The sequence below is a fragment of the Phyllostomus discolor genome, chromosome X (genome assembly GCF_004126475.2).
Source record: "Phyllostomus discolor isolate MPI-MPIP mPhyDis1 chromosome X, mPhyDis1.pri.v3, whole genome shotgun sequence".
In the NCBI taxonomy this organism is placed as follows: Eukaryota; Metazoa; Chordata; class Mammalia; order Chiroptera; family Phyllostomidae; genus Phyllostomus; species Phyllostomus discolor.
In genome coordinates, this window is record NC_050198.1 from 97711481 (window position 1) to 97734712 (window position 23232).

Here is a 23232-nt window from a genome sequence, read left to right on the forward strand (position 1 = left end):
AGCTGTCAATTTTCCTGAAATTGACAAGGTAGTCCAACATTTCATATGGAAATTCAAGTAGTCTAGAATAGCCCTAACCATCTTGCAAATGAACAACAAATTTAGAGGACTCACACTTCCCAATTTCAAAACTTACGATAAAGCTACAGTAATTGAGATACCATGGTAGTTGCATAATGATAGACGTATAGTTCAGTAGAATAGAACTGAGAGTCCAGATGCAAGCTCACATGTTTATAATTATTTTTCAATAAGGATACTAACACAACTCTTTGGATAAAGAATATGTTTTTCATTAAATGATTTTGGTACAGCAGATGTCTGCATGTAAAATAATAAAGCTGGACTCCCACCTCATACTATATACAAAAATCCACTCAGAATAGATCACAGACCCAAATGTAAAGTTAAAACTACAAATTTCTTAGTAGAAAATACAACTGTAAATTTTGGGGGCTTTGGATTGGTCAATGCATTTTAAAATGTGAAAGCAAAACACAAGTAATAAGAGGAAAACATAGATGAATTGGACTTAATCAAAATGAATTTTTTTCTTTAATGGACACCATCAAAACTAAAAAGACAACTTCCAGAATGAGAGAAAATGCTTGCAAATCATATATCTTATAAGAGACTTGTACCCAGAAGTCATAAAGAATACATGATAAGTCAATAATAAAAAAGAAACAATCCAATTAAAATATGGTCAATGGATATAAAAGTCATTTACCTATAGAAAATATACAAAAATGTACACATGAAAAGATGTACAACCACATAAAAAGATGTACATCATTAGTCATTAGTGAAATGTAATCAAAACCACAATGAAATGCCATTTTCACACCTACTAGCACAAGAAAAACAACAATAACAAAAACAGATAATAAAGTTTTAACAAGGATGTGGATTCATTTGAGCCCATATATCCTGCTGATGGGAATATAAAATGGTGCAGTCTCTATAAAAAACAATTTATACCTCAAAAATTAAAATGTATTGTTACCATATAATTCAGCAATTATTATTCAGGCAGAACAATGAATGAGGTACTGATAAATAGTTAAACATGGATTAACCTTTGAAATATTATGCTAAGTAATAGATCCAAAAATCACATACTGTATTATTCCATTTATATAAATGTCCAGAATTGAAAAATCCATAGACACACAAAGTATAGGGGCCTGGCACAAATAACGCCCCTGTTTTTATTACAAAATCATAAGAATGTAATCCCGTAACATAACAATATCACACTCAAGCATACCATGTGAGATTTTAGGTGAGTGTACAAATTAAAACTATAAATTATCACACTCATATTATTATCCTACCCACCACATTCAAGCAGGCCTTACTTCTGCGGGACCCTGTATGTTAGTGGTTGCCAGAGTCTAGGAGGAGGGGATACTGGGAATAAGTGCTAATGGGTACAAGTTATTTTTTCAAGATGATGAAAATATTCTCAATTAGATAGTTGTAATGTTTGTGCAACTTCTTTACCATACTAAAAAATCCCAAAATTGCATACTTAAAAAGGATGAATATTGTGATAAGTGGATTATATCTAAAAAAATTCAAGTGTGCCTTTGGTGCCAATAATTCTTAGTGTCTAGGAGGGGAGTCAGAAAAGAATTAAGAGTGCTCTATAAGTTGTAGCATAAGTGATCTAATTTAAAAGCACACAGAGGTCTTTAAAGACATTCCAGGTCATTAATGAAGGCAGGTCTACTTTTATAAGGCCTGAATAGCAATCTCATACATTTGTAAAATATATTAACCTTAGCAAACCCCTTCCCATACATAATCTCACAATATGCTCATGAAGTAGAAAGGGCAAATAGCGTAATATTTAAGATTCATCCACATTGTGGCATGCATCAGAATTTCCTTCCTTTTAAGGCTAAATAACATTCTCTGTATGTATATACCACATTTTGTTTGTCCATTACTTTGGCAATGGACACCTGGGTTGCTTCCACCTTTTGGCTGTTGTGAATGATGTTGCTGTGAACATGAGTGCATGCTTTTAATTCTTTTGGTTATATACCCAGCATCACAACTTCCTCTTTTTGCTGACTTCTGATTGTGATGTTGTTAATATGTGTAGTTGTAGTTCACTAGCCTTAGTTGCTGTATGATATTTCATTGTGTGAAAATTAAGCAATTTGTTTTCCATTCTCCTAAAAAAAGGGCAAATACCATTTCACAGATTTGTAGATGCAGAAGCAAAAGTCCAGAGAATCTCAGGGACTTGCCTGGGGTTGCATGCTAGCTTTCTTTTTTATATGGTGGTTTTACTCTGCCATGATGCGTACATAAAGTAGACTGTTTTCTAAAAGAAAGTAAACTAACCCTTCTGCATTTCTCATTGCATTCATTTCATTCTGTCACCCATTTTCTTGCCTCCATTGCCAGCAAAATTCTGTTATCTGCAGTGCCATATGGTGAGATTTCAAAATAGTCCTTTGAAATTGCAATGCCAGTATTTCAAAATGGAGCCTTAAGAGTGGCTAGATCCACACTCGGCCCTTCCACTTTTGTCTTCTCTCCATTTTTCAATCACTCCTTTGTGTCATTACCATGTGAAGATATACAGCAGTATAGAAAATGTGATAGATCATTATAAAATGAAAGAATTACTATTTTCCTCATTAACTTGTGAAGGAGACAGATATAAAGTTTACTCTTTTTTGTCATTCCAGTGTCTGGTACACAGAACATTCTCAATATACATGAGTTGAATGAATGAGTGAATGAGTGGATGATCTTTTAATATTTTGTTGGCCAAGAAACCTCTTTGAAAAGTGCTTCTTAAAGAAGCAGCTCAGATCCTGAAGATCATGGCGTTTTTGATAGTTTCATAAAGAAGAGCAGTATCTTTATGGACTGAAAAGAATCATTATAGTTTAACAAATCCTCAGTCTCATTCTTTCCCTCCATAATGGCTGTTTGAAATCCTGGTTCCCTTTCAGTCTTTAGTGAGTTTGGTGAGGCTGATCTGTGGAACATTGGCTTGGAGCCTCTTGGATGATGAATGAAACAGATCAAGTGAGGTCAAAGGACAAAGCTCAGCTTGCTGTCACCTCACTGTCAGCCCACCACAACCACTTCTGACACTGGCAGGTTTGGAATCAAGAGAAAACAACAACAACAACAACAAAGGACTTTGGAAGCAATTTTGCAAGGTTCCTATTTTAGTAAGGAAGGAATGCCCAGGAGCTCAAAGAAAGCATATTAAAGGCAGGAAGACAGCTCCAATGGGGAAAACAGATAAAACTTGAGAGTGATAAAATTTTAAAAAACATATATTTACAATTTACAACATATAAATTCATTCCAATAATATTCCTTCTCTTCGTCAACTTGTATACAGCAGCTTAGGAAATGGTCCTGTTACCAAATGCCAGATCAAAGTCATGACTGCTGGAGATTAAAAACACTAGGCAATGAAACAAGAGCTTGCTCTTGGAGCAAGTTTTCTCTTTGCCATAAACACTGCAACTTATCTGTATAGACTTTTATTAACCTTGCAAGTAAGACCCAAAGCTGCGCTGTGATGAGGAGGTACTCCTCATGGCCTCTCTTGGTGATTTTCCTGCTACTATACTGCTCACTTGCTCAGAGACAATAATTATCTCTATAAATAAAATTATATATCTGCCTGCCCCTATGTCATGAAAAGTGGTTGGACATGTTGGTAATCAATTTGGTGGTTCTCTTTGCAGTAGACTATTTGTGGCAGAGATAAAATTCACTTTGAGTAGCCCTGAGAGGTACTTCAAAGAAGTAGTTATTCTGGTGTGCCTTATATATTAACAAGCTGTGTACATAGAAAACATGTAAATCATTGAGTAATTTGCAAGTGATGCTGTTTCTCCTATAAACAATTCTGTGCAAAGTCTTCCAGGGTGTTTAGAGGCAACTATTTATTTAATAATAGCCATGACTCTCTTGAATGATTGTAAGGAGATCCCATAGGAACTAGAAACAAACAATACTATGCCACTTTGCAATTTATATACAGTTTTCAAAAGCATCAATTTATTTGGCCTTTTTAACCACCATATTACTTCCATTTTAAAGATGAAGAAACTGAAACTTGGAGAGGTCAAATAAATTTCCTAAGGCCTAATCTACCACATACTAACTGCTTTAAACATCTCTGAAGCTAATCAGATGAAGGCTTATATGTAGTATTCATTGTCTGTGAATATTCCCTGGTGAGCATCAGCAATCTCTGGAGTTATACTTCCTAGAAAAGTGAATGTGAATGTGTCCTTGAGGCAAAACACCAATCACATTCTGCTCCAAAGAGCAGTGAGGTCACTCATTGGTGGTTCTAGCAACATGAATACCAAATGTTCAAAGTCTCACAGAAGAGCTTGCTTTAGAGAATAACCTTCCTCTAATGGAATGTGTGTGTACATTTTTGGCATTTTTCTAGGAACCTATAGGAGCATAATGGGTGGGTTAACAAAGAAGGAGTAAGGGTTATCAAGTGAAGATTGGGCCAAGTTGGTGTGGCTAAAATGGAGCCACCTTATGGGAAGATATCTAATGCTCAAGGAGACTATTATTTTATCTGGAATTCCAAGGAATAGAATCATACTTTTATTTTCTACACTGGATTTCCAGTTTGTTCTCACTCAGTATTTACTAATATGCATTTTGTTGAATGAGAACTCATCTCCATTGTGTTCTAGGAACCCAAAGATTGTACCTGTACTTATACTCAGGGTGAAGAGGGGAAAAACATTGAGTGGGTGGTAGTAGTAGGAACCAAAGTAAGAGAAATTGAGTCCCAAGGGGACAAGAAACCATGGGACAAAACTGTAAAACGATGCCTAACTTATCCTAAACTTCTGACTTGAGAGGCTTATTTGTTTTTCCATATAGAATTTATAGTTTTGCAATAGATCATGCAGCCTCCACCTAAACAAGAATATCTAAGTACCTGGAAGGCACAACATCCAAACCATATCAGTAAAGTCAACCAATGGGTTAATATTGTCACCTTCCTCCATCCAATTCCTTAAATGAGCCTGCAATTATAAGAAAAAAATCTGCCAGATGGGAGGGGGTTTGGGAGGCTAAGTGAAAAAGATGAAGGGATTAAGAAATACAAATGGGTAGTTACAAAACAGTCATGGGGATGTAAAGTATAGCATAGAGAATATAGTCAATAATATTGTAACAACTATGTACTGTGCCAGGTGGGTAACTGAAGTATTGGGGTGGTCACTTTGTAAGTTATATACATGTCTAGTCACTATGCTGTACACCTGAAACTACTGTAATATTGAATGTTCACTGTAATTAAAATATAATAAAACAATTTAAAAATGAAAAAAATCTACCTATCAAACAGGGCAGTGGCAGCTGTCTATCCTGAATCAGTAGTGGTAATCTTGTGTGATGATGTGTATGAACTTACTTTTATGTGCTGAGTCTGCCACGCTGCCCTGACTTCTTTCCCTACCGGTTTTCTGATATCCCAGCCCCTCATGGTTTTCTGATGTCCATAGAACCTGGTTTGGACCTGGATGTCACCTTAGGGTCTGAACACTTCAATTCTATCTAAAGTCATCTTTTGATTGCCCAGAACTCATTCAGCTGTCTGACTATAAAATGATCTCACTGCTTCTGTTATACCCACAAACCCAATGCAATTCCAATTCCTGTTAAGGAGGTGAAACGTGTTCATCTCTCTCCACAACATTTCCCCTACTTCCCTCTGAATTTGATCCTTGGCTCCTCAGAACTTGCTACTTTGATGCTCTACCTAAACCTTCTTATTCCAGATAAGTACCTTATATTCAGAACCTGTCTTGAATACTGTACCCTTTCAAAATTTGAGATTTGTGTTCTATTCCTCCAGAGTTCTGCCAAAAGACATACTAACAATGTAATTTCCAATAGTATTTCTTTGTTTTATTATTAAATTTATTGGGGTGATATTGGTTAATAGGATCATACAGGTTTCATGTGTACATTCCTATGATACTAGATCTGTATCTTGCAGCCTGTGCCCACCACCTAAAGTCAAACCATCTTCTGTCTCTATATACTAGGTCCCCTCCACCCCCATCCCTACCTCCTTCCTTCTGGCAACCACCACTTTGTTGTCTGTGTCCATGAGTTTCAGTTTTATGTCCCACATATGAGTTAAATCATATGGTTTTTAGCTTTTTCTGACTTATTTAACTTGTCATACCATTCTCAAGCTCTTTCCATGTTGTTGTGAATGGAAGTATTATCTTTCATGGCTGAGTAATATTCATGGTATATATGTAACACACCTTCTTTATCCAATTGTCTATTGATGGACATGTTGGTTTTCTCCAGGTCTTAGCTACCATGAATAATGCTGCAGTCAACATAAGGGTTTGTGTATCTTTGTGAATAACTGTTTTTGAGTTTTGGGGGTAGATATCCAGGAGAGGGATTACTGGCTCCTATGTTAACTCTGTTCTTAAATTTCTGAGGAACCACCAGACTGTTTTCCACAGTGGCTGTACCAGTTTACATTTCCACCAGCAGTGTTGACTGAATATGTTCCAAGAGGAAAAATCTTCCAAAACATTTCCACATAGGATGGGAGTTTCAGACACTGTGACAGATCATGCGTGGCAAGATACTTTCAAGCAGAAGGGACTTTTATGAATTATTAAGTCATAGCATATGATTTTGGATATCTATATAGCCACCTGCCTCCCTCAAATTCCTTGAGTGCAACTACCACTCATAAAGATCTGCCCATCACATGCTCTCACTGCCAAGCCCTGCTTTTGGCCCAGTATTTCCAATGGTAGAAAGGGGTCTTAAGAAAAATTTCTTAAAGAAAAAAGAAAGTAATGTAGGTAAATGTAACCTGAGTACACATCAAAAACCAAAATATCCAAAAATAGAGACATGAGAAAACAAAAAAACTGCAACTTTATAAATCATGCATGCATCAGGGCAAGACCTAAAGAAGATGAAAACATAATTTCAGCCAATTATTGTGTTAAGGTGGTGGGCTTTAAAAAATCCATTAGTAGAAAGAATAAATCTCCAGGTAGGTGATGTAATTTCACATGTTTAAGATTTAAGGTTGAAGCCCATCAGGCACAATACAATCCAGAAGAGGTTTTCAATGCATTTAAAGTAAAATGCATTACTAAGGAGCTCAGTCTATCAGAGACAAAAAAAAGATGGTAAGTACATACTGAAAGATAAGGCAGGAAGAACCACAAGAGAGGCATCCATGATGTGCAGTAGGAGTATAGGACAAGGTGGGGTACCTTTCAGTATGGTGAAGGCCTCATGGAGAAAAGGGCCTTTGAGTGAGGCCTTGGAGGAAAGTATGATTAAAGGATATGGATATGTTGCCCTGGCTGGTGTAGCTCAGTGGATTGAGCGCGGGCTGGGAACCAAAGTGTCCCAGGTTCGATTCCCAGCCAGGGTACATTCCTGGGTTGCAGGCCATAACCCCCAGCAACCGCACATTGATGTTTCTCTCTGTCTCTCTGTCTCTGTCTCTGTTTCTGTCTCTGTCTCTCTCCCCCCCTTCCCTCTCTAAAAAATAAATAAATAAAATATTTTAAAAAAGGATATGGATATGTGGAGAAAAAGCATTTGAGGCAGAATGAGAAGCTTGGACAAAGATGAGGAAGGTAAAAGTGTGGGCATGCAATGGAATAACAGAGTGGTTTAACTATGGTATATTGTGGTGCCGCTTTCTGCTGCATTTTGTAATCTTTGGGTGGAAAAAATACTGATAATACATTTTAGGAATAAAATGATAAATGGAAAATAATTAACCAAGCTGAAATGAAATTAGATAACACCTTTTTGAGGACTTTGATTTAAATCAATTAGTTTCTCCATAATTCTTTTTTTAAAGATTTTATTTATTTTTAGAGAGGGAAGGGAGGGGGAGGGGGGGAGAGAGAGAGAGAGAGAGAGAGAGAGAGGGAAACATCAATGTGCGGTTGCTGGGGGTTATGGCCTCCAACCCCAGCATGTACCCTGGCTGGGAATCGAACCTGGGACACTTTGGTCCCCAGCCCACGCTCAATCCACTGAGCTATGCCAGCCAGGGCTCATAATTCTTAACAGAATTATTTCTTGATGGGAATAAAAGATAGAAAATTGTACTTGAACAATAATTGAAATAAAATTATTTTTTAAAAAATTATTTCTTTTGGGTTTTGATTTAAACCAAACAATGTCTGCATAATCTCTGTCACAATTTGCAGTTATCTCTCCTATGCAACTTATCACAGCAGTATTTAATTTTTTGCTTCCAAATAGATACCCACCACTAAACTTTCAGATCTGTGAAAGAAGGACTGTGTCTCATTCATCACTGAGTTTTTAGCATCAATCAGAAGGTGTGGAATAAGCTTGCCTCAATGTGTACTTATCTGATGCTTCCTCTGGACTGAGACTGTTTTCTTCATCTCTTTCTCACTAGCACTTAGAACAAAGTGTTTTCATATAATAGCTACTGAATGTTTGCTCAACTTAGATGAATTAGTTGCCTTCCTATTCTCTTAGTCTTCTGTGTCTTGGTTTCCTCACTGTAAACTAAGGGAAGTAAAAATATTTACTACTTCATAGGGTTGTTGCAAAGATTAAGTAAGCATTTAGTGACTAACGCATAGAAAATATTCAGTAAATATTAGCTGCTGTGATTATCATTATCATTATTGTTTGTTGTTGTTGTTGTTGATGAGGCTTCCAGAGCTGCTGATGGTGGTAAGCCCCTCAAACTGTGCCTTGGTCAGGGTTGTTCTTGGACATGGGGAAGGGCAGCTGTGTCTGTAGATTTCTCTCTCCTGTTGCACTTAAATATTCTGTGCAGTGTTATAAGTATAGTTGACCTTAGAGGGCATGCCCATCAGATTTGCAGTTCCCTAAGGTCAGAGCCAGCTCATACTTATGTCTGAGGCCACACAAGGTCTGACATAGCACATGCTTGTTGAAAAAATGAATAAGTGAAAGCTACTCACCTCCATCCCTTATTCCCTGCCAGTAGACTATGGGAATACAAATGCTTGTAGTCTGAATTTCCCTCTAACTAGGAGACAAGGCTCAGGGAGCTCTGTATTGCCTAACTCTGTGGTGTCCATCATCCCTCTAGATATCTTCTTTTAGGTCTTTGTACTTAGGAATGAGCATATCTGCAAAGCTAAAAAATTGTTATATTTTGAATTATCTCTGAAATATGTCATCTGTCTGAAAATAATTACTATAAAATTATCCATGTAAATAGCAACAGGTAGATTATTTAATTCATACTAGTATTTCTACAGTGAAATCATGGGACCCCTGGAAACATGCTGTAATTTGATATGGGACTGATTTTTCATTTGTGTCAGCAGTGTTTAGTTCAATTTATTTTCAAAAGTCTGCCACTATGCAAGGAAACCTTTAGTTGCCTTATTTCATGTAATCCTTATAACTCTGCCAGGGGGTGGTTGTCACTATTCCCATTTCGTATGTGAGAAAACTAAGGATCAGGGAGGAGATGTTATTTTCCTCAGGTCACACAGTTAATAGATGTTGGAATCAAATAAGTCCTTTACCACTATATCAATCGGTATTTTGGATAGAGATACTTTTGTAGAGCTCAGTTGGTATGTGAAAAATCATTCCACATCTCTACACCCCTTCCTTTTGTTCCCTACATCTCTGTTCCCCTGGAACCATAAAATGAACCTAAACTTGTTGGCTCCTCCTCATCAAGTTGCAAAAGATACAAAGAAAACACTTTCCAAGTGACAAGAACTACAGAGGACTTTTGGGGGAGTCATGGAGGCTACACAGGTCAGGTACCAGAAGAATCCCTGCAGGAGAGTGGGAAGTAGGAAGCCTTTAGTCATAAGCAACACAAATGTAAGACCAATGCTGCCCATATTCTGAAGCTTAGTAGAGCCAAGGAACTCAAGGAGTGGGTATCCACCTAATGATGGGCCCCTGGAGCCCTTGGCAGTGTGCTAATCCTCCTCTCCACGTGGGGTTTTATATAAGACCTGAAGATGATTTGAATGGGAGTCCAAGATAAACATTATGCCACATGTTGGTTTTGGCTGGCTGGTTTTTAAGAGGTTCAGAATTGAGGAGGAGAAGGTGGAGATGAATGGATTGAAAGCCAATCTATGGCAAGTGGAATGAATTTTAGTATATCACCAGAATTTCATTTCAAGTACAGTAGCATCATAGGCCATACTAAGGCCTGTTTTTGAAAGAAATGGCTCCTCCCCCTCCTAAAAAATCAAACAAAACAAAATCACTACAACAAAACCACATTCCTCCAAGGGGTCCAAAGCACTAAGAATGTAAGAGACAGCACTCTCAGATAAAAGATAATCTGGCTTGGTTTTAAGAAATAGCCATTTGGCTTCAGGAAAAGAAGCCTTAAAATTTATTTACACAGGTGCTGGCTCAGGTTTCTTATTGAATGTGGCCTTGTACTTTAAGACACGCCTCTGGCTGGACAAGAGAAACCAAAGGCTGAAGAACGTGGAGAATAATTTACAACCTTTGTTAGCTTTTCTCTTGGCCTGTGGCTGTGGACCTGTATTTACCAAGGAGGTCAGAAAAATCTTGTTGGGGATGAAGACACACAGAGAGCTCTGACACCTTAAATTGCTAAGCCTGGAATTCAGGCAAGGCAATGAAATGAGTCCATGCTTGCTGGGCTGTGGGGGGAATGTTACTAATAGTGCCCTTGGAGGTGAAGAGGAAAGAGAAACATATCTATCTGCCTTGCTATATTCTTATACAAATGATATTGGTGCCTCTGATCACTAAGTAACACTGAATAGAACTGGTTGTATGGAAGCTTTACACCAAACCAAGGCCTTCTTTGACCAGAGGAATACTACAAATATCTCCCATCTTTTTTTCTGCTTTCTTAGGAGACACAATAAGTGTTATGTGTGTCAATGACCAAGATTTCAATCACAAGGAAGGAACCAAAAGTTATTGTGCACCAGGAGCTGTGTTACACATCATTTAGTTTTTACAATAGCCCTGTGAGCTATTACTATCCTCACAGAGGCACAGATAAGTTAAGTGACTTGCTCAAGGTCACATATATATTAAGTCTTGGGGTTAAAGATTGAACTCAAGTCTTCTTATTCTTGAAGGCTGATACATATAAAATGAACCACTGGCCATCTGGAGTATGTAAAATTTTAAAGATTTATTGTTAAGGATTTATATTATTATAGATTTATTGCTCAAATATTTGAGATCATTTAGTCCAACTATTTATTATTCAGGTAGAAATTTTGAGGTGCAAATAGGGAACAAGACTACCTAAGGCCACATGGTAAATCAATGGTAGAACCAGAGCCCAATTTGGTGTTTTTGCACTGCATCTAGTTCTACTAACTAGAGAGCAGGCTGCTTCCAAAAATTCCAGAGAATAGAGTTAGGACAGTAATGTACAATTCAGCATGGAGGGCAGGTGGGCACAAAAAGCTGATTGATGGCAGGTCAAGGGACCTGCTACATCGGATGAGGTTCCCTTTAACCACTCAGAAGTGGTTAAAGTGTAGTGATAGAACACTACACACAGTGTTTTATCACAGTTTCCAAAGCCTCCTTACCATATGAAGTATATGTGGCATCCATCAAAGTTCATTTGTATATATTTCATTGTTTCCCACATGCTTACAGTACTGAAGTCTAGAAAATGTGTGAATTTTCAACTTTCTCTGGGTATTGCAAGGAGGAGTGATCTACTAGATCATCATAAAAAAGGATTATTTTCTAGCATTCCTACGTGTGTTCATTTTCCACTTGTTAAAAAAAAGCATAGGACATAGAGGCCACCAGACCAGGCATTCTGGGAAAGCAAGACATACACAGTTTGTCTGGCTGACTCAGAAGAATGTTTAAAATTAGATAATTTATAAAGTTACTAAATACCAGGAGACAAGAGAGAGTGAATTTTACCATGCAGGTTTGCAAGCACAGGAGCAACCACCTAAAACACAAGTCGTCCACAAGCTAAATCCATTGTGCCATTTGTTTTTGTGTGGCTCAATAGCTGTGAATAATGTCTATATTTTAAATGGCTGAACAACTCAAAAAATAGTATTTAATAGCATGTGAAAATTAAATGAAATTCAAATTTCAGGGCCCATAAAGTTTTATTGGAATACAACCACACCTATTAGTTTACATATTGTGTAGGGCTGCTTTCACACTTTCACAGAGGCAGTATTGAGTAGTGGAGTCAGAGAATATATGGCCTGCAAAGCCATTAATATACAGGGGAGGGCAAAAGTATGTTTACAGTTATGAGTATGCAAAACACAGTTTATTTTGTATTATTCTTTATTAATTATTGTATTATTTATTTGTATTACAATTGTAAACCTACTTTCGCTCACCTCCTGTATTTATTACCAGGCCTCTTACAGAAAAAAAGTTTGTAAACCCCTGATCTAAAATCTGGCTAACCCATTTAAGAAAACCAGAAACAGATAAAAGATAAGAGGAACTTTGTGCAAAGATCTCTTGGACTTGTGCATTCAAGATCAGTCAACTCCTTGGCCAAAGATACCTGATCAAGGCCCTGTTGAAGCTGCAAGTAGATTTTCCTAGCATAGTTAACTTGCCTCTGGGAAATGTTACCCAAAAAAGTCAGGGAGTGCAGAGGACATTGATACGCATAAAAATTCTGTGTAAGATTCCAAACAAGAAGTAACATTCAATTCCACATGAGTTGAGGTGGGAAAGAGTGGATTTAAAGGACAGAAAGAGTTCAATAAGGGTTCACTTACATTTCTTCCCTCACAAAAACGTGGGACAAGAGAGAGAGAATCAAAGCCATACTTACATAAAATTTGCCAAGGATACTAAATTGGGACATATTGTAAACATCAGTGACGATGGTGTAATTCTTTGAGTTCAGAATGTAAACTACAGTTTCAATTTATGATGTGTACCAAACAGTGCTCCATGTGTACAAAACAAATGGATGTACAATCTCCAATGTTTTACTAGAAAATGTCTGAAAAATAGTAAATCCTTGTGCACATAGTGCACACGATGAATTAATTAAGTCTCTTTGAAACATGATGAGGTAGAGATGGGGATTCATACCCTGATTTTCCAGATGAGAAAATGGAAAATAATGGAAGTTACCCAGCCTTGGTCATAATGCAGGGGAAAGAGAGAATCTCGGAGTCATGAGTTTTAACCCAGTCTATCTACACTGCACTCTCTCAGCTGACTCTATCCCTATATGAAGATTGATTTTTAAGAGAATGGGAGCTAGCCATATGGGATTTGCCATATACTAGGATTTGCCATATACTAGGAAAGCAAAACCAAAAGTACAAATGCACATGTTTGCTGAAATAATAATGAGTTTGTAAATTGTAGAATTATCATCAAAATTTTAAGCTGGAAGAACATTTTAAAAACGTCTAGTTTAACTTCTTTATTTTACATATAGGGAAAACTGAGGTCCCAAAGGGGGAGATTTGATATCCAAGGTCACAAAACTAAAGCCTCTCTGAGCCTCCACCTCTGGAGGAGGTATCAAAGTTGTGTATACACACAACTTTCCTTAGCCTTCATGATATTTTAGATAGCATCTAATATGTTTTCCCCTTTCACCTCCCTGCTCATCCCACCCACTCTACCAGCTAGGTCATTCTTCTCATGACTATTTCTAACCTACAAACCATCCCCGGAATTGCCTGTGTATGCACACACACAAATACTTTCACTAAGTTTCCATCAACCAGATTTTAGTGATTTTACCCTCATGGCTTAGTAGCATTATCTTTTACCTCAAAATGTTCAGATCCTCCCCTGACTAGCCTCACTCTCACCCAATACTCACAGTATTACTGACCATGAGAAAATGTGGCATTCTCTCTTCTTTTGTCTCAACAGGAAAACCTGGCTATATTACAATCACCTTTGTGCTAAGCTTGCACCAATGACAGCATTAAAGCCTCATGCTTTATGAACTATCAAAGCTAGAAATGGATTTCTGTCTGACATGCCAGGCTTTTAAGTCTTGTACCTGTGCCCAGTACAGAGATTTCTGAAACCATGAATAAAGTCGTAACCAACATTAAGAATACTCAGTCTGAGTTAACAGACACTGATAAACAAGTGAGGAAGAGAAAGATTTGTGTTGCACAAATCTCTGTCCCTGCAACACAGGTGGAATTCCAAGTCTGAACAAGGCAGATTCAGAATCATCTTCAGAAAAGCCATCTGGATGATAAAGATGCATTGTAAAAACAGAGGAAAAAAACAAATCAATAAATGTTCTCTGAGGGCAATAAGACAGCCCCCCTGCCTTCAAATGGAGATAATGATGGCAGTAAACTCCAGCCACCAAGTTTTACAGATGAATGGCAAATAAAAACACCAATAATTTTTCTTTGTTTTGTGTATTTTGTTTGTGTGTGTTTTAAAACCACCTTATCATGTCCCTCAAAGGGCTCAGAAATGGAACATGGAGTCCACATCCTGAAGGAACCAAGGGGCTTCATAGTTTTGCAAAGAACCCATTGGTTATTTTTCATATTTCAAGGAGTCAAGAAAATTTGGCCCCATGAACTCACAAGTGCTCATTTTCTCAAAGAGAGTATAACCAAGTTCTCTAACTTAAGTGATTCTAGGTCTAGAGCACTTGAGATATTACTGGATTTCTAAGTGTTCTGTAAGTTGAATGGTTACCCATCTCCCTCTTCCCTTTGTTATTGTCAAATAGCACAAGATTCACATCAGAGTTCTTGCCAGACTGCCCTTCCAGCTGCCCTTCTGCTTGCCTCCTTCCTGTAGACTTAACTTCTCCAGAAAGCTCCCATGTGGAATACGTTATGACAGGAAAATCTTTTTCACAACATGGTTGATTATTTCCCATTTTCCAAAAAAATGGAAATATGACCTGCATTTATAAAACCTAGAGGCAGCATCAAGTACAATCTAACCTGTCTATTGAATGTGCTTGTTTGCTTGCTTACTTGAACTCTTTTGGTATCTGATATGACTGTGATTGCTGTAGTGCATGGGCTTAGTAACACACAAGCTGTAGGTAGGTGTTCTGCTTCATTCTTTGCACTCTGGGAAGGGTCTACTAGATGATACGGCATGGGGAAGAGGCAGGTACTGACTGGGGAAGGAGGAGGATCTGAAGTCTTTGGAATTGTTCCTCATTTCCTTTCCTGACAGCCATCTTTCTGTAAGTACTCTTAAGAAAGGAAGGCAATGCTCTCTGTGTCTCTTTCCAAACTTCATAGGCCTAGGCACTAAGGCCCCAGACCTTATACAATACTAGTCCAGGAAAAGCAGTAGCAATGGGCCACTCAGGGGTCTGCATGCAGCATGTTTTCAGTAACAATAAATGCTGTCTCCTTGTTGCTTTGGGGACTATAAAAAATAACAGCTGTCCATTTTATATGGAACCCTTCCACCTGGCCAAAATGATGGAAATTCAACCATCATTCCAACTGGCTATAAGTGGGGAGGCCAGTTAATGGACACCCACTTTCTACTTTTTCTCTGTATGCCAAGAACTCCCTGGTACTTCTGGTGGGTGTCATGACATTCCTAACAAAAGTTGTGGCTTTACATAGCAGCCACTTTCAAAACTGTCCACAGGTTTTGCAGCCCTTACATAATGAAAGACTATCTCTTTGGGTTCTGACATTGGAATTCAACATTTTTAGCTAAGTGAGAGGAAAGAAAAAGGCCTGAGAAGGAAGTATGTCCTTTGTAGAAAGTGGGGGAAGGAGTAGATACTGGTGTTTAGAAACTGGGTCTGCTCCCTGAGTAGATCATTGCTGTTCACAGGCTGCTTGTTTATCAATGTGTCTTTGAGAAAGAAGTCGTTGGTACAGGATGGGGGGCAGCATTGAGGTGTATAAAAGGCTTAGGCCCAAGCTGACTTAAAAGGAAGGAGGCAATAGCATGTACAGAAGGTCTGCAAATGGGAGTTACTGCTATGGAATGTAGGCTGAGCACCTCTATGGGCTAACCAGACATGAGTTTTTCTAATACAAATAAGACTAAGAAGCCAGGGATTCAGTACACATAGACAAATATAATTTGCAACTTAGCTTGGGGCTCTGTACCAAGGCACACGTTCCCAAGGGTAGGTTTCTGGAGAGAAGAATAAATGTTTAATCACTCTGGGTCCTTTTCTACCTGGGAGCTATTTATGCAAAGGAACCTCAAGGAGGTAGCAGCAGGAAAGAATAGGTGCACAGATTGATGATCTGCTTAAGGTGAGAATACTTCCTTTTTGGGGCTGAAGCCAGGGAGACTTTGCTAAGAAACAGTCTTGTATTCACCACAAAGTACAGACTAGAGACTCAGTTGGGGTACCTATACTTCTAAATTCTCTAATAAGGACAAACAGGATGGAGATTAAACCTTTTCAAATCTTTACTTTTTCTTTCATTCCTAAGACTGACCAAAGTCAAATTACCAGCTGGGATTACCTTCATTGCCTACATTGCCTGTACTACCAAGGTTGCAGAAGCCAGGGGGCTAGCAAATATGAAAACTTGCTTCTTTAGGCTCTTAGATTCTTTGAGGGGCCCTGCCAGTGACCTTGTCCTTTACATGATAAAATCTTGGGCTCTGGAAAATTGATGCTTCTTTCCAGAAGATAAAGGAGAAAAGGAAATAGAAGTGAGTGTGCAAGACTCTTTACCTTCAGCAGCTCTTTTAAAGAAGACTTTGCAGCTTCCACAAGTGAGAGCTCCATAATGACAGCCAGAAGCTTCGTCCCCACAGATCAGGCAGGTCTTCTGGGGTGGAAAGTAATAGTCAATGGGCAGAACATGGTCCCTGGAAGTATCCAAACTGGAAAGATACAAGAAAAATAATGCAATACACATCAGTAGTTGGCAGAAATAGGAGGGTAGAAGTCTGAGGTCTTGAGGAGTAAACTATACTTAGTTAGTGTACGTTATTGTTATTCATTGCGTAATAGAGCCAATGTGGAGCTGAATTTTCCTGGGAATTCTCCTAAGGATAATATTTGCAGGGTTTTCTGTTATGTGGACAGAGTCTTTAGAGATCCTGCAAAGGAATTAGATAAGTTCTCTGGGACCAACCAATCTTAGTGAGGGAAGGATGAAGGCAGAAACCTGAAGTTAAGGTATCTAACTTATTATGATGGTCAGACAACAATTTCAGAAAAAATAAATGGTATGAACCCAGTCCTATGACGTTACCTTGTCAAAGGAGACCTTTGGCCGAACCAGATTAAACATCAAAACAGTTTGATATATTTTGCTCTAGTCTCTGAGTCTCACTCTTTTCTGCAAATAAGAATAGCATCACCCATACTACTGAGCTACTGTTATGAGCAATGACATAAATTAGGTCAAAGAATAAAAAGCCCTTGAAATGAATACACAAGTGAGGGATCATAATTAGTATTATCATACCAGTATCTGTTTTTTCCATTTTCTCACTTTTCTTAGGTGTTCCTCTAGATCACGTGGATATGCCCCCAACCCAATTTTACAACATAAAATAACAGAATACCTATGCCTGAAGCTTTTGTTGAGAAATGAGGCACAGTGATTCCCCCAATTTTTTAAGCTATCATCTCAACACTTGGCCATTACATTACTCATAGATTCCTTGGGCTAGGATGAAGCTTCAGAGGTCTAAGTGTCTATCTGTCTGTTTAACTCTAAGAAGATGCATGTCTGAATCTTTCTAGGTGGATGTGAAAAAGAATTGATGGAATGGGTAATTCTTAGTCTCATGTAGTAATTAATTCAAATTTAAACATAGCTCTTACTACCACAAGGTTATTTATTCTTTTCAATGTCTTGTATCTATGCATTAAATGAAACTTAACTGACCTCTTGGGTTATTCTGCCTCAGGTAAACAAAAATTGTCCATATTTTCATGTACAGGAATGCAGCTACTATTTTTTATGAGTACTTCTTCCTTACTAAGGAAGGAAAATAAACCCTAATAGCAGCCTGTTTGGTGTGTGGGGTGATTTCAACACTGCAAAACAACTCCATGAGACATTTTTTTCTCCTTGTATCAGATGAAGAAAGTCAGACTCAAGAGAGGAGAAGCCCAGGACTATTTGACATCAAGGCCAGGACTAGCTGTCTCCAAATCCAACACAGATTCAATTACTCTATTGTCTTTTCACTACTCACCTTCACTTTCAACCCATGGTTCTTTGGCAATTATGTTTAGCACAGTCATCAGAATAAAAAAAAGCATGAAAGGATTTTCTCCCTTCAATCTACCAATGATCAGCACTGTCAGGGCAAGAGAAAAGAAAGCTTTCACTCAGGCTATACTTGACAAGCATTTTTATCTCTGAGGCACAAATATTAGCCTTTTTTTCAAGTAGAACAAAAAACACTTAAAAAAGTTCTGAGCATATACAAATCCAGCAGCTGGCGATGGTGGCATGTCTTTTTTTCCCCATAAGCCTTCCCTTTCCTATCTTAACTGGAGAACCAGCAGGAGTCTGTCCACCAAATCAAGATTAACAAGGTGACAAATTCCACAGGGAACAGGTTTCACTTCCCATATACTAATGAGCCAAATACTAAAGATATCATTCCTTTGACTAAAAGTGTAATTTCTTTGGGTAAAAATTGTGCCCCCAATCCACACTCATGAAACAAGGGAAAAAGCAGAAGTTTTTGTTTGTTTCATTTCATTTTCTTTTTTTTTGGAAATGTCTTCATCTTCATCCTACTTTTTGACTTCAGTAACTAATACAGACAGTTCAAATAAAATTAGAAGAACATGCATTTAGGCACTCTATGTGCCAGGCCATTTCATATGTATAATCTCATTTAATCTTCCCACCTACCCTCTCAGGTAGTTCTGTATCTTCCCTACATTTTTGGACAAGAAATATACACTCAGAAAAATTAAGTGAACTAGGATTCCATCCTAGGTAAGTTTGACTCCAAAGTGTGGACTAACCATATTATGAAACTGGAGGTTGAAATTAGATTGATTCAATTCAACTCCTAGAACCTAACCCTAGAGACAAGCAGGTACAGGGCTAGGTGTTGGGGATATAGTGTTGATCAAGATTTTTGCCTCTAAGCAATTTACTCTCCAGTAGAGAAGAAAAAAATGAAGCAAGGAACTATAAAATAATATAATAGATGATACAATGAAGTAAAGATTGCTACAGATAAAAATGCACCTCAAACACAGAAATGTGTTTTTTTTAAAGATTTTATTTATTTATTTTAGAGAGTGGAAGGGAAGGAGAAAGAGAGAGAGAAACATTGATGTGTGGTTGCCTCTTGTGTGCCCCCCACTGGGGGACCTTGTCCACAACCCAGGTGTGTGCCCTGATAGGGAATTGAACCAGAAACCCTTTGGTTTGCAGGCCAGTGCTCAGGCCACTGAGCCACACCAGCCAGGGCAGGAATGTGTTTTGAAAGGCATAAAAGTATATATGGGTAAATGAGATAATGGTGATGATAGTGACATCATCATCAACTATTAGTATATGGTTGCAGAATAAATATTAGGTAAACAAAATTTAAACCTACATAAATTAAAGGTCTTTTTAAAAAGAACTTTTAGAAAACAGAAATTTTCATCCATACTAAAATTTAAAATACAGTTCAAAATGTTTAACTATATAATCAATAATTAAAGACTGAAGTCATCAACATTTTTTATTTGATATGAGTTTAATAAAATACATCTTGCACAAAATAACTATGAAGAGGAAGAAAGAGGAAGACAAATAATGAAGATGATTTTAGAATCTGAACTTTTCCTAACTACAACCCACTTGGACCAGAGTTCTGTGATATCTCCTGACCTCACCAGGTCAATTTCTGCCTACCCCCCTCTTCCTCTCTCTGGCAAAATATTTTAAGCAGTATTCTCACTGACCCTAGCATAGTATGGATAAAGGTTACACTGCAGTTCTAACTCATGGGCTGACTTCTGGACACTGGAAATGAAAATTCCAAGTGCAGTCCCCTTCTCACGTTTATATTCTAGAAAAGCTCATGCACATTTGTACCAGGAGGCATGTGCAGAAAGGATGAGAGCAGCTTTGTTTGTAAAAGCAGAAATTGTAAACATCTACTGACAGTAGAGTGGATAAGTAAATTATGGCATACTCATTCAATAAAATGACAATAACAATGACCAGAATATAGCTATACATAGGTGAATATCACAAGCTAATGTTGCTTAAAAGACATAACTCATAAAAGCATATATACATACAAACAATATGAGTCCATTACATAATGTTCAAAAAGAAATAAAAGTAAAGAATATATATGTTAAAAAACAAAAATGCAAGGGAATAATAAATCTTAATATAAGGTAGTTGTTTCCTCTGGGGAGAGGCTGGGGCCAATGATATAAAGAAGGAGAAATAAAGTTGATTTATGCATACATTTAAACATAGTTATTAAGATACTACATACCAGGTACCATTCTATGTCCTGGGGTTACAGCAGTAAACAAACAAAAACACACACACACACAACAAATAAACAAAAAATGGTCTTAATGCTCTTTAGTCAGGGCTAATGAGTGTTTATTTTATTATTATGCTGTACAACATATGTTACATGTATTCTTTGGTATGGCTACCACAGCACATAATAAAAGGAAAATTAAGCAGGAAAACCCCAGAAGTTTCTAATATCCACCTAACTAACATACTAACTGCAAGTATACAGAGGTTTGCTTGGAGAACAAATACAGAATTTGCATGAAACTTCCTGTTTCTTCTTGCCTCCTCTGGATTACACTTTCACTTACTATCCTGATGCAGGGCATTCAGTTTTATGAGTCCGAAGCAAAAGCACTGCAGGATAAAATGGAGGTTTTCCAAACCAGAACACCACTTCCTATTCTCCAACAGTTTCACAATTAATTAAATAAAAGTGCATTACAAATGCCAGTTCAACCATGAAAAAGTTGGACTTAGAAAACCTCAGCACCCAGCCCAGGCCAGGTGGCTAAGTTGGTTGGAGTGTCCTCCCATACAACAGAAGTTTGTGGTTTGATTCCTGGTCACATGCCTAGGTTGCAGCTTCGATTCCTGGTCACAGCACATATGGGAGGCAACTGATCTATATTTCTCAGGAGGCAACTGATTGGTGTTTCTCTCTTATATCCATCTCTCTCTCTCTCCCTCTCTCCCTCTCTCTCTCTCTCTCTCTCTCTCTCTCTCTCTCTCTCTCTCTCTCTCTCTCTCTCTCTCTCTCTCTCTCTCTCTCTCTCTCTCTCTCTCTCTCTCTCTCTCTCTCTGTCTCAATTGGGGATATCTTAAAGCAGTGGTCCAAAGCCTTTTTGGCACCAGGGACTGGTTTCATGGAAGACAGTTTTTCCACCAATGGGGATGGAGGGGTGGGGGAGACAGGAGGCAGACCTCAGGAGTTAATGTGAATGGTGTCCACGGACTAGGAGGGGAGATGGGGACCCTGCTTTAAAGGGTCTGACTAACCTCAGTGATTATTAAAGCTGGGTGAAATGTAGAAGCCACAGACCAAGTTTTCCTTGTTTGGGGAAGGAATATCAATTCCACAGGAATTTGGAGTGAGCCAGCCAGACCTGTGTTAGAATCCTGCTTCCAACACAGAATCGCATGCTCAGTTATTAGGGGCTTCTCAGCTCCATTTGCCTCATCTGGAGACTGGAGATATTTTTTAACCCTAGAGTACTTTTCTGAGAATTACATTAAATAATATCCGTTCCCTGTGCCCTTCCCTGTGCCTTCCACATGGTAGCTACCTTCACTTTTTGTCTTACCATAAAAAAAGAAATGTATAATATCCTTAAAAAGACAATCATTCTTGGCTACACAAGCTTTTAAGGAAAGATAAGTACAAGTGGAAAGAGAAGGAAAAAAGACAAGATGTGTAAAAACATATCTCTTTCATACATACTTCTGTATTTTTCAAACTTTTAATGATGCTTTTTGTTGAAGTGAAAAGATATATAGGTATAAGATTTGGTTTTCATGCCAATCTCTGCCACCTTCTAACAAGAGTGACTCTAAACAAGTCATTTGGCTTCAATTTCTTCACGTGCAAAATATAGAACTCGTAAGACTGCTAAGAGGATTCAATGAGATTTTGGAGGTAAGGCAAACCATACCGTTGATGGCACAGTGCTTAATAAGTGGCCATGTTATAATAATCTCATGAGAAAATGGTTAGAAGTGAGAGCTGGGAAGAGGATCAAGTTCTAAAAATCCACCTCTGAGGTAGGTGTCCCTACTCGTATTTTGAGGATATGCAACTGATATTTAGATAAGGTAAATGACTTGTCTGAATTCATATAGTTAGTAACTGGCAAAGCCAGATTCATATCGAGGTTAGGTCCCCCTAAATCCATATTTTCCCACTCTTTTTAACCTGCCAAGAAAAATATTTGTTATATTGTAGTTTTAATGTCATTAGGATATTTTAACAGGTGTACTGATATATAATTCACACACCATAAAATTCATCCATTTTGGCCTATTTGCATTTAGTTTAGCAAACAAATTTAGAACATTTTCATTACCCCAAAAGAAACCCATGCCCATTAGCAGTCACTCCCTACTCCCTCCTCTCAAACCTTGACAACATTTATTTACTTTCTGTCTCTAAAGATGGCTGGGGTGGGGGTGGGGGAGTGGAGACAACTGTACTTGAACAAAAATAAAATAAATAAAATAAAAATAAAATAAATATAAAAGAAAATAATAAAATAAAAGCCCTTATAGGCTTCTGGCTCAAGATGGTAATGTAGGAAGATCCTGAACTTCCTCTCACAAAAATACTGAGATTATAGCTACTATAAAACAATTTCTTCTTTAAAAATAAAAAATAAAAGCTGTCTGAGTGACAATGATGATTGTCAAATGAGAAGACCACATTGAAGTGGATAGGGAAATAATCTCACCATTAACCTCATCTTGGTGCAGCATCCCATAAATGGGAACCCCAAAATTTGAACCCAAAGCTTTGCCCTGAGGAGTGACGGGTTTGAATGCAATATAAGGCATTCAAATTTTTAAGATATACATGGAGAGACAAACTGTCAAAACATCTAACTTTGAAAATGAAATGGCAATTGTGTCCCGAGACCCACAAAACTATAGCAATCTGAGAAATCACTCTTAAAGAACCTGCATGCGTGGCCTTACCCACCCGGACCCGCTCAGAGGCAGTTCTCGTGCCCAGGCTGAAAAATAAATAGGCTAATCTTACATTAAA

At 37.9% G+C, this 23232-nt stretch overlaps 1 protein-coding gene across 1 annotated transcript in view; it reads right to left on the bottom strand.

The window, feature by feature from the left end:
- The window catches only part of AR (androgen receptor), a 204294-nt gene that overhangs the window by 76189 nt on the left and 104873 nt on the right, over positions 1-23232 (bottom strand). Inside the window, exon 2 of the mRNA XM_028523173.2 lies at positions 16694-16845. Coding sequence (XP_028378974.1) covers positions 16694-16845 — 152 coding nt within the window. The remainder of the gene's footprint in view (positions 1-16693; positions 16846-23232) is intronic.